Source organism: Melospiza georgiana, chromosome 15 (genome assembly GCF_028018845.1).
Source record: "Melospiza georgiana isolate bMelGeo1 chromosome 15, bMelGeo1.pri, whole genome shotgun sequence".
Lineage (NCBI taxonomy): Eukaryota > Metazoa > Chordata > Aves > Passeriformes > Passerellidae > Melospiza > Melospiza georgiana.
In genome coordinates, this window is record NC_080444.1 from 14,750,679 (window position 1) to 14,765,071 (window position 14,393).

The 14,393-nt window shown below is 36.7% G+C and overlaps 2 protein-coding genes across 3 annotated transcripts in view; one reads left to right on the top strand and one right to left on the bottom strand.

The window, feature by feature from the left end:
- DOCK2 (dedicator of cytokinesis 2) overlaps positions 1 to 14,393 on the top strand; it is a 159,849-nt gene that overhangs the window by 55,635 nt on the left and 89,821 nt on the right. The window contains exons 26-27 of the mRNA XM_058034687.1: positions 195 to 343; positions 6,174 to 6,266. Of these exons, the coding sequence (XP_057890670.1) occupies positions 195 to 343; positions 6,174 to 6,266 (242 nt within the window). The remainder of the gene's footprint in view (positions 1 to 194; positions 344 to 6,173; positions 6,267 to 14,393) is intronic.
- INSYN2B (inhibitory synaptic factor family member 2B) overlaps positions 11,647 to 14,393 on the bottom strand; it is a 30,176-nt gene continuing 27,429 nt past the window's right edge. For both annotated transcript variants that reach the window (XM_058034689.1, XM_058034688.1), the window contains exon 4: positions 11,647 to 13,645. In XM_058034689.1, the coding sequence (XP_057890672.1) occupies positions 13,459 to 13,645 (187 nt within the window). In that variant the 3' untranslated portion in view covers positions 11,647 to 13,458. The remainder of the gene's footprint in view (positions 13,646 to 14,393) is intronic.

Below are 14,393 nucleotides of genomic sequence, written 5' to 3' on the forward strand. Positions count from 1 at the left end.
ATATATGAAAATACTGTAGACTTATGAAAATACCACACAAGTTTGGAATATTCCCAAGGCACGATTGGAAAATCAGCAATTCCACATTGGGACTGTGGCTGTTAAAGCATATTTTGTTTCACTGTTTGAGGGACAATTTCTTTGCATTAGTATTTCATTTATATTTGTAGCTAAGACAATTTGCTTTCTTTCAGAATGCAGGGACATTCTGCTTCCTGTGATTACAAAAGAGCTGAGGGAATTACTGGAACAGAAGGAGGATCAGCAGCTCCAGGTGCAGGAGAGGAAGTACTGTGTTGAATTACTTAATAGCATCCTGGAGGTTCTGAGCTGTCAAGACCCTGTAAGTATTGATGATGATGTAGAGCCCAAGTCTGTAGAAAGCCTGAGCTGATTAGGAAGTAAATTATTGATGATGATTAATCTCTTTCAAATATTTATTACAAGTCAGTGGCAAATTGAACTTTTCTCCTATTTTTCATAAACTCAACCCAAAGGGCAGTTGAGGTGTTGAAGATGAATGCTGACTTCTAAGTAACCTCATTCAGCTGAAGATGTCTCTGCTCACTGCAGGGGGTTACATGACCTTGTAAGGTCCCTTCCAACCACAACTTTTCAATTATTCTGTAATTATATTAATTATACAGAATAAATTTCAAATTTCATCGTGCTCCTCTTGTAAAAACCCCTGTAGTTTCTGCAACAATGTTTTTCAGTGTTCAAATGCTGTAGGGTGTGGTTTCTGCTTTCAGCAATGTTTGGGTAAAACAGATTACTCTTTACTGTATTTCACTTGGAAATTGTAGTTTCTTTATCAGATTTCTGACATTTTGGAACACTGAATTTTTCATCTGGGTGGTTCTTTTTTTTCCTCATTTGAGAAAATGTTGAATTGACTTTTAACTCCCTTTCTTTTTAATGAGCAGTAGGTTATTCAGTGAAACTTTTCAATAATTTGAGGGATTTATTCTGAGAAAACATCATAATTAATTGCTTTAAGAAAGTTGTAATTTCCTTAACCTGTGAATATGTGCTGATTTTTCCTCAACTATAGTTTTCTGATACATATGTTCAAACTTTGCAGACTTGGATTGAGGCAAGCTGTCATTTTGGGAGTTTTTCACTGTGGCTCCCTGGATCATTTCCTAGTAAATGAAATCATTACAGCATGTATCTTAATTTCATAAAAATCTTTGATACTGCTGAGGCTTTTCAGTTTGCACAGGGCAATCTTTCCATGTGTATTATGAGCTATTTGCCTCATTGGTTTAGACTTAAGCAGTTCAGGAGGGATTCATCCAAGGGGATGCAAAAGAAATATTGGAACATATAAATTTGAAATGTAATTCTTAAGATAAATGGTGAAGGCATGATAGGGCAAAAACTGAAGCTATCATCTCATAAGGCTTATAATGCAAAGTAACCAGTTTTGTTACCCTTTAAAAGGTAAAACACAGTTGTTAAGCAAGATGGAGTAATACTTTCTCTGTGTGTAACACTTAACTGAAGTTTATTTTTGAATTTAACAGTTGCTGTCCATAGCAGCAGTTGCTGACATGTAAGACTCATTAAAGCCTACTGAAAATATGGGTTTGTAGCTCATCTTTGTGAGAGTGAGAGCATTATGCAGAACAGCAGAATTGCTGAGAATTTAAAACACATACATTAAAAAATATATACTGAAATTTGTTCAACAGAAGTGGCATTTCTGCAAGAGTTTCTTTCAAGGAAAGTAGACTGGAGATTCTCTGTGAGATGTTTGGGTCACCATTACCCACAGATTGTGCTTGCAGCGAATACTTATGCATTTCTGATATAAGAAGAAAAGCCCCTGGGGGTAAGTTTAAGTCCAGCAGTGGTATCAGAACATGCTGAGCCCTCCACAGGCATCATAATTCATAGAAATACTGTAGAATAGTTGGGATATCAACAAAAGAACCAGATGCTTCTGTTGCAGTAAGTCCATACCCTGGCCTGCCTCTGGCAATACAACTGCTGGTTGGAGAAAATATGGATTTTAGAATATATTAATCGTGTGTCATTAACTAACACTGGGCTCTGTAACCACAACAGCAAGTGTGTAGCTTTTTCCTTCCTTGACAGAGGAATGCATGGAGTATTATCTCATTTTTTTTAACCAAGCAGTGATCCTGCTTCAGTACTGAAAATCTTCTATTAGGATGACTTAGCTGAAGGAGGAAAAAGGAGTAAAGGGAGGGAACCCAGCAGCATCCAAGGATCACACAGTCATTTCTCTTAAAGAGTCACTACAGATTTCTCTGGAGTGTAACACACATGTTTATTTTCCAGCTAAAGTGAGAACTCTTGTTCAAGGCTGTGTTTGCCTTGCAGCAGTAAATACTTTGTAACCTGTAGGCAAATGAAAGAGTTCACATATGGCCAAGTTATTGTTTGGCAGTGTCCTTCAGGATGCCTTTATTGACTGTGATCTAGATACAGACATTGGTTTGGGAATTAACCAAATTATTTCAGCTGGGTACACTTGAACCCTAAGATGAAGGCGGTTTTCTATTCAACAATTCATTCCCTACCATTTCTTAGCCCCCTCCTAAGAAAATTTGACCTACAGGAGGAGAAAGCTCCAGCCTTTAGTAGCAGAATCATGTTACAATATTAATAACACCAATGTCTTGTCCTTATTTCTTCTGTTTTTTCTATCTCAGTAGAGAAACCTTGTTTCAGACTAGTATTCAAAACTTTTTGGAAACTTAACTTTGATAATTTTGCATTGCATTTATTCTGTGGAAGTCGCCAGAAATAGAAGGCACACAAAGGACAGGGAAGAAAAAACAGCAGTAATTGCTCTGTTTCATGTGGTGAAAATTTATACTGTGAGGTGATCTTTGAAGTAGTTACTGAATTTTTGAAGAATGTGTTTTCTTTGTCAAAGGAAAGGATATTTTGATATTACCAGCTCTGTTCTACTGTTGTGCTTCACATTGTTTAGCAAGTGGGAACATGGGAATCATCAGATCCTTGTGCTCAAATGCTGTTTTCTTCAGCTGCTGCCTCACTGCTGGGTTCTGCAGGTAGCCAGCATGTTGTTAAAATCTCTGGTTTGTCTTGTTTTTGTATTTGGTTTTATGACTAGACAGTCACTGTTGGGTATCTCAGTGAAATGCCTGGGTTTGATTTTAAGATTCCTCTCCAGCAAGGAACTTTTGGACATAAATGGCATTGTTTTGATTTAATCATGTCTGAAATTAGCCTTGTAGCTCGAGATTGTGCTTCAAGCACCTGTGAAATACAGACTTGCAAGTAAGTCTTTGATGAAGGTCATGGTGAAATCAGTGATTTTTTTTGTTTCTGTTTTAATTGAAAACACTTCCTTTTGCCTCTTTACAACACTTTGTTTCATGCAGTCTGGCAGTCCTCCATGAGGTGACTTTGCCTCTAATCTGATATCTATGTTGTTTTTTAATATTTCCTGAATCAGAACAATTTTTTATTTATAGTGCTTACAAAATTAAATGTAATGGTAAATGCCTTCTCTTGGAATCTACAGTGAAATCTTGGTTGACTATAAGTGCAAGAGAGATGAAGAATCTTTTCCTGTTCTGTGCATTGTCAGTAATTGGTAGCAGTTGCATTTTAAGCTGTTTAGCAAACAAGCCTGGAAGCATTTTCAGTAATTGTAAAGAAATGTTTAAGCATTTCCCTAACTTATGGCAGATCTTAAGGCTTTAGCAAAAGAGAATGTCAAAGGAATATTGTCAGGAATTCTGCATGTTCTTTCAGGGCCAATTACCTTAAGGTCTTCTGCGGAGACTTTTCAGCCAGAACAATGCAGAATTATGAGTTATGGTTTAAAAAAGAAATTGTTATCCTTTTATATGTGCCTTTATTTGTGGGTGTGTCAAAGAAGGAATACAAGTTACAGAACTGGGTGCACCAGAGAGTGAGCACACAGGATCTGGCTGGTGCAGAGCTCATTTCCTCTGTGGCTGCCCACACAGTGCCATGGTTTAGATTTGTGACTAGAACATTAATATATGATACAAGTCGTTAATTTAGCTCCTAAAATAATCTTATGCTTAATCAGTGGACTGAAGCCAAATGATGGTGGGTTTTCCCATGTCATCCTTGCAAAGAGAAGTATGATCTGAAAAAGCAAACTAATGTTGTAGTTTGTTGTTAGACTGTCTTCTGAAGCTAGAAGCTGTAAGATAAAAGACAAAATTTTGTGTATTGACAAATGTGTGAAAACAATTTTTTTAAATTTCTCTATGTCAGTACTGAATGCCTAGTTGTTTCTTAGATTGTCAAGAAGAAAGGAAGTCCCAGTTCCATAGAGAAACCATTTTATTTCATTTTATTTCATTTGCTAATGTTTCTCTGAAAATTCAAAGGTCTAACAGAAAATAACCTTTGTGTGCTTGAGCATATGTAATAGTCTTTCCAGGAAGGGTTTGTTATGTGCTACTTGTGAATTAAGAATAGAGCTCATCTTTAATGATGGAGTCAGGGCTAAATGTTAAAGCTCATTATGCTATGTTCTGAACTGTTACTAATTATGGTATAGCACATACTGAAATGTGAAAGTGAACTTGCATTATATGAACCCTCATCTTTGAATTTAAAAAAACGGGAAACTAATGAACAAATTATATCCCTCTGCTAAGTGCTCCTACATAGTTTATCAGTCTTGGCTGTTGATAATATTTTTTTAAATTCTAGTGGTACACAGTGTTATAAGAACAGCAAATGTGTCTTCACTGCAGGCACTCTCAAGCAAAGTTGTGTTATAAACATTGGACTGTACCAGAGAAAGTGAAATTTTAAAGAAGGAAACACCAAATACAAATTATTCTGTGACTACGTTGTTCATTTATAGAATATAACAACTTCTGAAATGCTGTGACAGGCGAGGAGATCACTTGTGTGATTGTCATTGTCAAATGTAGGCACAGAGTTTGTGGTGATTGGAGTGGGGCTGGCCCAGCCCCGTCCCCATGGGCACAGCTGTGAGCAGCACTGACAGCAATGAGCCCTGGAGTGCCCAGGGGCACTGAGCAACCACCAAAGGGAGCAGAGGGCACACAGGGGCAGGGCATCAACAGGAGGGGATAAAAGGTTGGGCTAAAGAACAAGAAGGGCAAATGCTTGAAGCCTTCTGAGGTGGCCTGATGTTACTCTGTGTGGATTAAAGCTTTCTGAAATTGTATGGGGACACTCTCACCATTCTCTTTATTGTGGCCATCTCAACTGTGACATGTGCTGCAACAGTCAAAGGATACAGGAGCACTCAATGGTAACAGTGGATAAATTGCCAGGTGTGAGGAAAGTCCCTGTTTCAAGGTGTGTGGCTGATCCAGAGCAATCAGAATAGGAGAAAGAAAAAGGAGATGTTGGCTGAATCAGATGGAAAACAGGACCTGAAGAAGTTTCTCCTGGGATAGTACTGGGGCTCAGCTGCCTAAAATGTGATCAAGATCTCACCACTTCTGTGATTGTGGTGCTCTTTCCATGCTATTTCTGACATTAAATAAGGGTCTTGGTGTAAGGTAAATATCCTTTTCTAGAAATTTGCTTAGGCTTTTCTTTCTTGTTGCATGCGGGTTTCCCAAGTTGTCGAGTGATCAGAGTAAAGTCAATGAAACTGGTGAACAGAATGTCATTCCCATTTGCTCAGAGTTTTAGAATAAATAATCAAACCTCCTTCAGCCTACAAGAGCAGAACTGGGGCCAACTGTGTCCAGTTTGTGCCCTCCCAGAGCAACTCAGGTAAATGAAGACAACTTTCTCCTTTAATGACTCTGTATGTGTGACTGCCAGCTATTTATTTGTGACATTCCTGAGCTCCAGCCTGCCCTGAGAGCACCACAGACGTGGGGAGCTGTGAGAGAATTTGCTTTAACTGTTCCAGGGTTAAGCTACAGACTGCTCAGTTATGGGGACAACAGGAGTCCTCTGAGAGATGGGAAGTGAAACAAAAGACAGCTGTGAATTAGATTGGGCTTGAATTGGACACAAGTATTCCACTGAAATTGCTGGAATTAAGGAGCAGTGTGAGAAAGAAGAATTAGTGTTACTCTTTCAATAGGACTGTTACATTGTACAACTTGAACTGTCAAAATGGAAATAATTGGTTTCTTCTTACTTTTCAAAGAGATATGATTTTAATATCAAAACTCTGATTTTTTCATTTGCAGGCTTCAACTTATCACCACATTCAAGAAATAATGGTGCAGCTACTACGCACAGTGAACAGAACTGTTATTACCATGGGACGAGATCCATTAAGTGTGAGTAATATTTTAATGCATTTTCAATGCTTTGAAACTCATTTTATAGTTATCCTGGAAAAAATGCAAATATAGCATTTGTGAATTATTGAAAAAATATAGCATATTGTGAATATATTTGTGAATATATTATTCCTTGTGAATTATTTTTTTAATTTAAAAAGTCTCAAGCTTTACTTTTTGTTTTCATTCAGCTGTGACACTGTAGTCACAGTGTTTTGAAGTGTAGTCGAAAGATTTGAGCATTCTTTAAGAGAACAAATGATAAATAGAAAGTTAGTTGATAATTGCAAAAAAGCAGAAAGTTTTACCTTTCCTGCATAAAGGACATGGTTTAACACATTGAAAAGAGAATTTCTACAAATCTAAAGTGAAATGGTTTAAGAAAAACTGAAAAAAAAGTATTTGGGCATGTGATGGCACTCACCTGAGGATTTTTTGGTGAACATTCTATGATTTTAGAGTTATATTTGAGAACAGATTCTGCAATTTATTCAGATTTAAGTACCCATCTTCTGAGTGCTGCTCTGGATTTAGACTATTTGCGACAATGCAAAGAATTCCTTGGGAATGTGGAGCTTGCCCTTCAGACTGTTCACTTATGGCAAGATGCTTTATAATGATTTGTCTTTGGAGATTTATTTTATTCTACAAAATCATAGCATCATTTACTTGATGATTTTTGGCCACAAGAGATACATTTTATGCCTTTTATAATGTCCTGTGTTTCTCTGTTTGCTTCTATTGGAAAATAACAGTTTTAGATCATTGCCAGCCAGAGCATGTGTGCCTCCTAATGATTAGGCTCCTAATAATTGAGGAGACTAATTGAGTTCCTCAGAGGAAATATTTGCCAATGGGTGCTTTGAACTCCCTGGTGGTACATCAGCAGGTTTGAGCCATCTCTGTAGCTGTTTATGTGAACTCTGTAGCTGTTTATCTGAACTCCAGGCTGCTGCTGTTCATGTGGAACCCTTGGGCACATCCATGGGCACAACAGGAAATGGTTTGAAACTGAGACCAGTGACCCTTACAGCTCTCTAGAGTGTTGGAAAATGTTTTCTGTACAAGGAAGGCATGATATGAGTGTTGTGCACGACCTAACCAGTCTGTTAAGGAGTACTTCTGGATACCATAAACAGCACATGAAAAAGCAAAATGAAGCTGTTTTAATCCTGCATAAAAGATCCATTAGGAAACCAGTAGGAAATAAGCTGGTTACAGTAAATTGAAATGGCTTGGAAAATCTGTTTCTTTTTCCCCCCTTCCATTTACTGTAATTTCTTCAGCTGTTTTAACCTGAAAAGAAAAAATTCAGTGTGAATTTTGAAATGTCATTCCCTTTCTTCTAATTATACTCATGAGCACCTCTGCATATGCGTGTATTGGGCATTTTAGAGGTTTTTCAAAGGGGTATTCCAATAAATTGCTACATTTTCTATAGCTGAAGCAACACTTAACAAAATAGCCTTTCACATGCAAATAAATTGTTTTTAATGAACAAAAGTCTTTGGTATTCAGAAAGAACTGGCAAAAGCTTTTACTATGCTCTGCATGCTACGTTAGTCACCAAGTTAATTTTCAGGTTTGCTTTAACACTTTTGAGAGGGTCAATCTTGCTATGAAAGCCTGAATGCTTGATCTTTTCAAAATTAAGCACTAGTCAAGAATTATGTCCTGGAGAATGCTTAGATGAGCTCAACTTGCTGATATTGTGGGGAAGTCTGCAAGGACAGGGGGGACGTGGAGTTTCTGCAGCTGGACTGTGTAGCTGAGGTTATACAGGTACAAGTGACATTTCAAATGGGGACAAATCTATCACTTCTGGGAGGACAGGAGGTTATTCTTTAGGTTTTAAATCTGTTACTGTGTTTGTGAACGTTGCAAGTGTTTTTATCAATTTCTGCAGTGTCATTTACTGTAACTTGAAAATGCTGTGGAAAGTAATGCAAACACTGATTTACACTGATAAGAAACAATGGTTACAATTTACAGTACCTGTAATTCCTTACAAGTTTAAATGCCTTGCACCTGACAGATAACTGGATTTTGTTTACCTGAGGGGTTTTTTGATTTCTGACAGGGATAAGCAGGTTAATTTTCATATTCAGGTGGTTTTTTCACAATCCTCTAGCTTGTTGGCAGAGATGTGGGTTTACAGTTGCCTGGATCTTTTTGTGCTGCGATACCAGTTGAAGGGAAAGGGAGGTTCTGCCTTGGGCTTAGCTGGTAAGTGCCTGCTGGGAGCTGTGTTAGTGTAATTACTGAGAAGAGTCAGGCTCAGAACGAAATAATCTCCCCAGGAGAAGGAGGTGGCGGTGGAAAGGTAATTTGGCTCTCTGCAGCTACTGCAGGGAAGACTTAGTTAAATGCCATTCTTGCCTTCAGTGTGGTGCTTTAGCAGCTGAAGGCTTTAACAGCTGCTTGGTTGTTTTCACTCTTAAAACCCCAGAAAACCTTGACTGTTTGTAGTCATAGAAGTGCATCTACACTTTCATGAAGAGCTTATTGTCTGAAACTGGCTTTACCTTGAATAGTATTTCATGAGATTTAGGTTTGTAAATAAAGGTCATTGTCATGCAGTGAAGTCCTCCTACAGGAATTATAGAAGTCAAATTTATAAACCATGTAGAACACAGAAATATTTGTTTTCAGTCTTGGCCTGGTTAGGTAAATAGAAATATCATAAATCCACCATATGCACCTTAACGGTTTCCTTTTGTACTTCCAAACTTGATTTTGCTCACAATATCAGTTTAACGTTATGAAGTCAGTGTAGCTAAGCTATGCAGAGATGGTTTTAGACAATATTTATATATAATATTGTACAAATAAAACTTTGCCCAAAAGAAATCTGTGAATTCTGTTAAGCAGAGCTACTCTAGAGCAGACAAGGACCACAGAAACTATTTGCAGAGCTGCCATGGTTGGAGAATTTGATATGTTCAAATATACTCATGGTCTAACTAAAAGCTACAGCTTTTTTGTTTGGTATTCAAATTGACATCCTTGCTCTACCTGGAAATGCTGCAGAATGATTCCATGACATGCCTGTTAGCTTTCCATTAATTTTTCTTCTCCCAAAGAACAGCTGTTCCCTTCCTTTGTAATCTAAACATTATTTATTATTAATTGACTCCTGAAACCTAATAAAAATATCTCATTTTATTGCAAAGGATAATGTCACATTTAAAGGGCCAAGAAATATACAAAACATACATTAGAGATCAAGTGCCATTAGGAAGGTGTGTGTGTGTGCTGGCAGGATTATTATAGTGCACAGAACCATCATGAACTGCTGTTGCAGGAGACAAATCAGTATTTTATTCATACATTTTTAATTTTTAAAGAAGGTTAGTTTGACTCAATAAAACAACCATTTCAAATACAGTAATTTTGGGATATACTGTATTCTGTGCAATGCTTTATATATACCATATATCAAATAAATATTTCTCAGAAACTCACAATATTTTTGTAATCAAGTGCTATCAAGTAGCTGTGGTTTGGGTTTTTTGGTGGAATTTTTTTGACAACTTATGGGGGGTTTGTGTATTTTATTTTTATTTAGGAATGTGTTTGTATTTCTAACATTTCTTTCCTGCTCTGTGAGCTGGTTTTAGGAATTATGCTGTAATTTTGTAAACTAGGGAAGTTTTTTGTAGCCAGTATTTTTATCTTTGAACAGTCTACCAATTTGTACTGCTCTTCCAATCCTCACACTATAAATTTTGTAGTGTGTATCTGGTACTTTTTTATTTCCTATAGGAATGAATAATTAGTTAATAAAAAGATTTTTAAATGTTTTTAAACAATTTTTGAAAATATTTTAAATATTTTAAAATCATTAAATTTTAAAATATTTTAATAATAAAAAACCCCAATGCTTTCCTATCATATTTTCATATAGCCAAGATTCTTCAGTTAGGTGTTACAAAGCTTTAATTATTTTATGTTGCTAACATATGCACATTTGAAAACCTAAACAAAACAGCATCTAAGCAGCATTACCCTGTTCCTGCATCCACCACTGACATCTCCTCACCACCTTTTAGTGAGACAAAAACCTTTTGTCCCAATATTCTCTCTTATGTTTGATGTAGAACACCTTTTGAGTGTCGAGCACTGTGGGAATGGCTGGGGTAAAAACTCCTTGCAGCCTTCCTGAAGGAAAACACTGAAATTGCATATTTCTGTCCAGGAAACAGATGTCTTGGGGGGGTGAGCTTGAAAACTCTGGGAAGGCAGAGAGAGAAGTGGATGTTCCTGCAGGGCTGAGGCTTGGCTGGCCTGGAAACCTCCTGAGCTTCCCTGCTGCCCTGGGGGCACAGCTCACAAACAGAATTTCACATCCACACCTCATGGTCCAGACTTTACTGACTGAGAGAAACCAAAAACCACCAACTCAGGAATCTGGAAAACAAAAGCTAATTGTGACTGGGAGTTAAGGATTGAAGATTGGTTATGGTTCTGAATCCCATCAAGCTCAGATGTTAAAATATGAAACCTGTAAGCACTTAAATCAGAGTATTTCAGATTCAGCACTTAAATCAGAGTATTTCAGATCCAGCACTTATATCAGAGTATTTCAGATTCAGCACTTAGATCAGTGTATTTCAGATTCAGCACTTATATCAGTGTATTTCAAATTTAGCACATAGATCAGTGTATTTCAGATTTTTATGAGTATTGATGTTTCTTGAGGTCATAAGAAAGACTTAGAGCCTTACTTGTAACCACCTTTGGTTGGACTTTGTTAAACTAAAAAGAGTGTTTCTGTTTTGCATAGTTCTCCTCACCCCAGGAATTGATTGGCGCTATGTGGTGAACCAAAGGGGTGTGGTTTGTTTAAATTAAATGATCTGGATCCTTTGAAAATAAATTGAAAGCATCATATGCATTATGTAGGCAAACCCAAAATCAGATAGCTTAAAATGAGCACTTTTTGTGCTTGTCAACAAAAAGAAAGGCAAAAGGATGGCTTTTGTATCATAAATTAGTAAAAATGGGTTCAATACAGAGAAAAAACTTGCTGGTTTTACTTGTGTTAGAGCTCTTGGTGTTGCTTATTATTATACTTTACCTCAGGGGATATTGGTCTTAAAGTATTATTTTAATGCACAAGAATAATTTATACACTAATAAATCCTTCCCTGCATCAATTATAAATACTAAAGCAACAAAGAAATGCTGTTGGCACAGCAGCACAAGCAGAGCTTGAGTGTAACACAGTGATGTGTTCTGGTGGAGTCATTTAATTCTTACCTTTTTTATAGCCACAACCTATTATTGAAGAGCTTTTCTGTCTCACTAAAGGCATCTAAAGACATTAGTAAAAAAATAATTTCCTTCTGAAAAGCCTCTAAAGTAACAACAGTTTTGTTCTTGTCATTTCTGTACTAACTGAAATTAACATGGAAATGGTTTTTAAGCATCAGTCCTTTAGAATTTTGATAAATTAAGCCATGGCATAATGCAAATTTTCTTCTTAAAGATTTGTTTTATAAAGAAATTAGTTCCTCCAGACAAAATTTTTCTGTGCAAAATTCTTTTTAATGTATTTTCAAATATGTAATTAACCTTAAGAATTCAAGGAACACAGAAGTGTACAAAAAGTGTACGGACATTTAAAACTAACATTGCACAATTAATACAGGATTACTTAGAAAAATAAGATGCAGGGATTAATCTATGAATACCCTGAACCAGGGCCACTTCTAAGAAAAGGTCTGCAGTACATTCCACTCAACTTGCTTTGGAAAACCTTTTTCCCCCTGCCCCCATATGAAAGGTGACCATGTTTTGATGAGTAAAATAATGGGATCACCAATCATAAATTGGGTTCCATTGGCACACCCTGTGCTAATGGTACCTTGAGTGTTTTTGGAGGAAAGAAGTAGCTGCATTGACATTTGATAAAATCTTTTCAGCATATATATATATATATATAATTTTTTGTGCAATACAGATCAGTTCACTAAATATTATTTTTATGTTCAATTTTTTATCATATATTAATTTACATCTTAAGGCAAAAAAAAAAATCTCGGGATATTTTGGTACAGCAATACAGGTCTTAAATGGATAGAGTGGGCAAATGATTCAGTATGACAGTAGCCAAAATAATAATTCCTCTTTTTCCAGCAATTGGGTGATGACATCTGAGGGATCATGTCCACTTTTAGGCTTCCAGGTGGATGAAAGACATCAACTCACACCACAGGATGGCTGTGGCTGCAGCATGGGACATGAGAGGCAATTGAAAATTGGGTTTGTTCAGTCTTTTAGAAGTGAAGATGTAGGAGAGAGGTCTCATGATCCATGTAGCTCTTCTTGCAGGTGTGCTTGGACAAAACAAGATGTAATGGGCACAGATCAGAATGCAGGAAATTCAGATCAGGTGTTAGGAAAACCTGGAACAGCCTTCCCCAAGGAGCTGAGGATTCTTGTCCTTGGAGATATTCAGAACTCAAATTCACTGAACTGGACCTTGCTTGAGCAGGGGTTTAAGACAAGAGTTACAGGGACATTCTCTGGCTTTGCAACTCCCCAGTTCTTTTCAGAGAAGTCCATTAAATGACTTCTAAATGGTGGCTTTTTATAACAAACAAAGAAAAAGAGTTAAAACTTAACCTGAAATTCTTTTGTTTGTAGTTTAATATTAGATGACAGCAACAAAAATATTTCATTGGGGATGTGAAATAATTATAATTGTCTCCTCTGAGGAGAGATTTGTTTGAACAATTTAGGTTTCCCTGAATTTGTTCTTGATAATGTGGCTTGTTCAAAGCTTGATGAAGATTTTTCCTTTTAGTCAATGTTACTTATAAATGGGAAATAAAGGCTGGGTGACATGCTTAGCTTTGTCTACCATTGCTTTTTAAAGTAGAGATTTGAACCTTGTTATTTTTGGAAAGTTGAAAAAAAGATCTTTACAAAGCATATGGAAGTGTCCTTGGGAATAAAAGAGAACTTCCTTTTCAAAGAATCCATTTCTTTTCCTGAAAATAGTATCTTCATGCACCTTTGTTCAGTGAGCTAATTTAATTAAACTCAATTATTTTGATTTTTCAGATACTCTAATTAACCATTCTTAACCTTTGTGATTTCATAATAGCACATTTTCAGGTGTGTGCTCTCAAGCTCTTTCTGTTTTATTGTCTTTTGAAAATTAAAAGGATGCATGAGGAAGTCAAATCCACCAGAAGCATTTTCTTTTCACCTTTTTTGTCTTTCTCCTTAACTCCTTTTTCTCGGGAGCTGGAGGATCAGGTGGTGGCTTCTGAGGAGAAGCTGACGCTGCATTTTGCTCTGCATTGTCCAGTGTTTTCAAAATCTGATGAAATCTTCCTTCTTGTTGTCTGAAGTCATATTCTACACTATGGAAAAAGAATTAGAGACCTATTCTAGTGAGTGAGAAATTCCCCCCTTAAAGAACATGTCAAAGGGGCTGCTTCCCTCATCAGAATAATTGGTGTTATTCAGTGATACAGCCTGGGGTAAACACAAGGGGTTAAAGGGTTGCTCTTTTGAAAATAAGTTCACCTCTTTTTTTTTTTTTTCTTGGAGTGAAAAATGTTACTTTAAGTGAATTAAGAATTCCAACATTGTGCCCAAAGCAATAGGACAAAAATGAAAATGTACCACCATAACCTTTCAATACATTTCATTCAAAGGTCAGATTTTGATCCCATAATCTAACAGTCATGTGCTCATAATTAAAAACTCTCACATGCTTAACTTTGCTAAATGTGAATGTCTCCCACTAGGACACAGGCTATGAACAAAAATACATGAAATGAAACAGTATGTAAGTCTTTGAGATAAGTGGTGTTAGTTAAGAGGAAAGTAGAACTCATTTCCTCAATTGAAAACCCTAATTATTATTGATGTCAAACAGGAGCCAAGATGTTAATTAGATAAGAGCAGATGAGTGCATTGAAATAAATTTAAGGTTCAAAAATGTCAGTGTGGACAGGGTTTAAGCAGTATTGTGTGTATTTTCCTTATTTCAGTCACCTCTTCTGGGCAGGAGAGTGAGTTGTATCAGCTTTGTCTGCTGTGAGGGCTTTAGGAGAGAGTGGAAAGGTTGTATTTGCTATGACAGGAAAAGAGCCTTATTTAAGG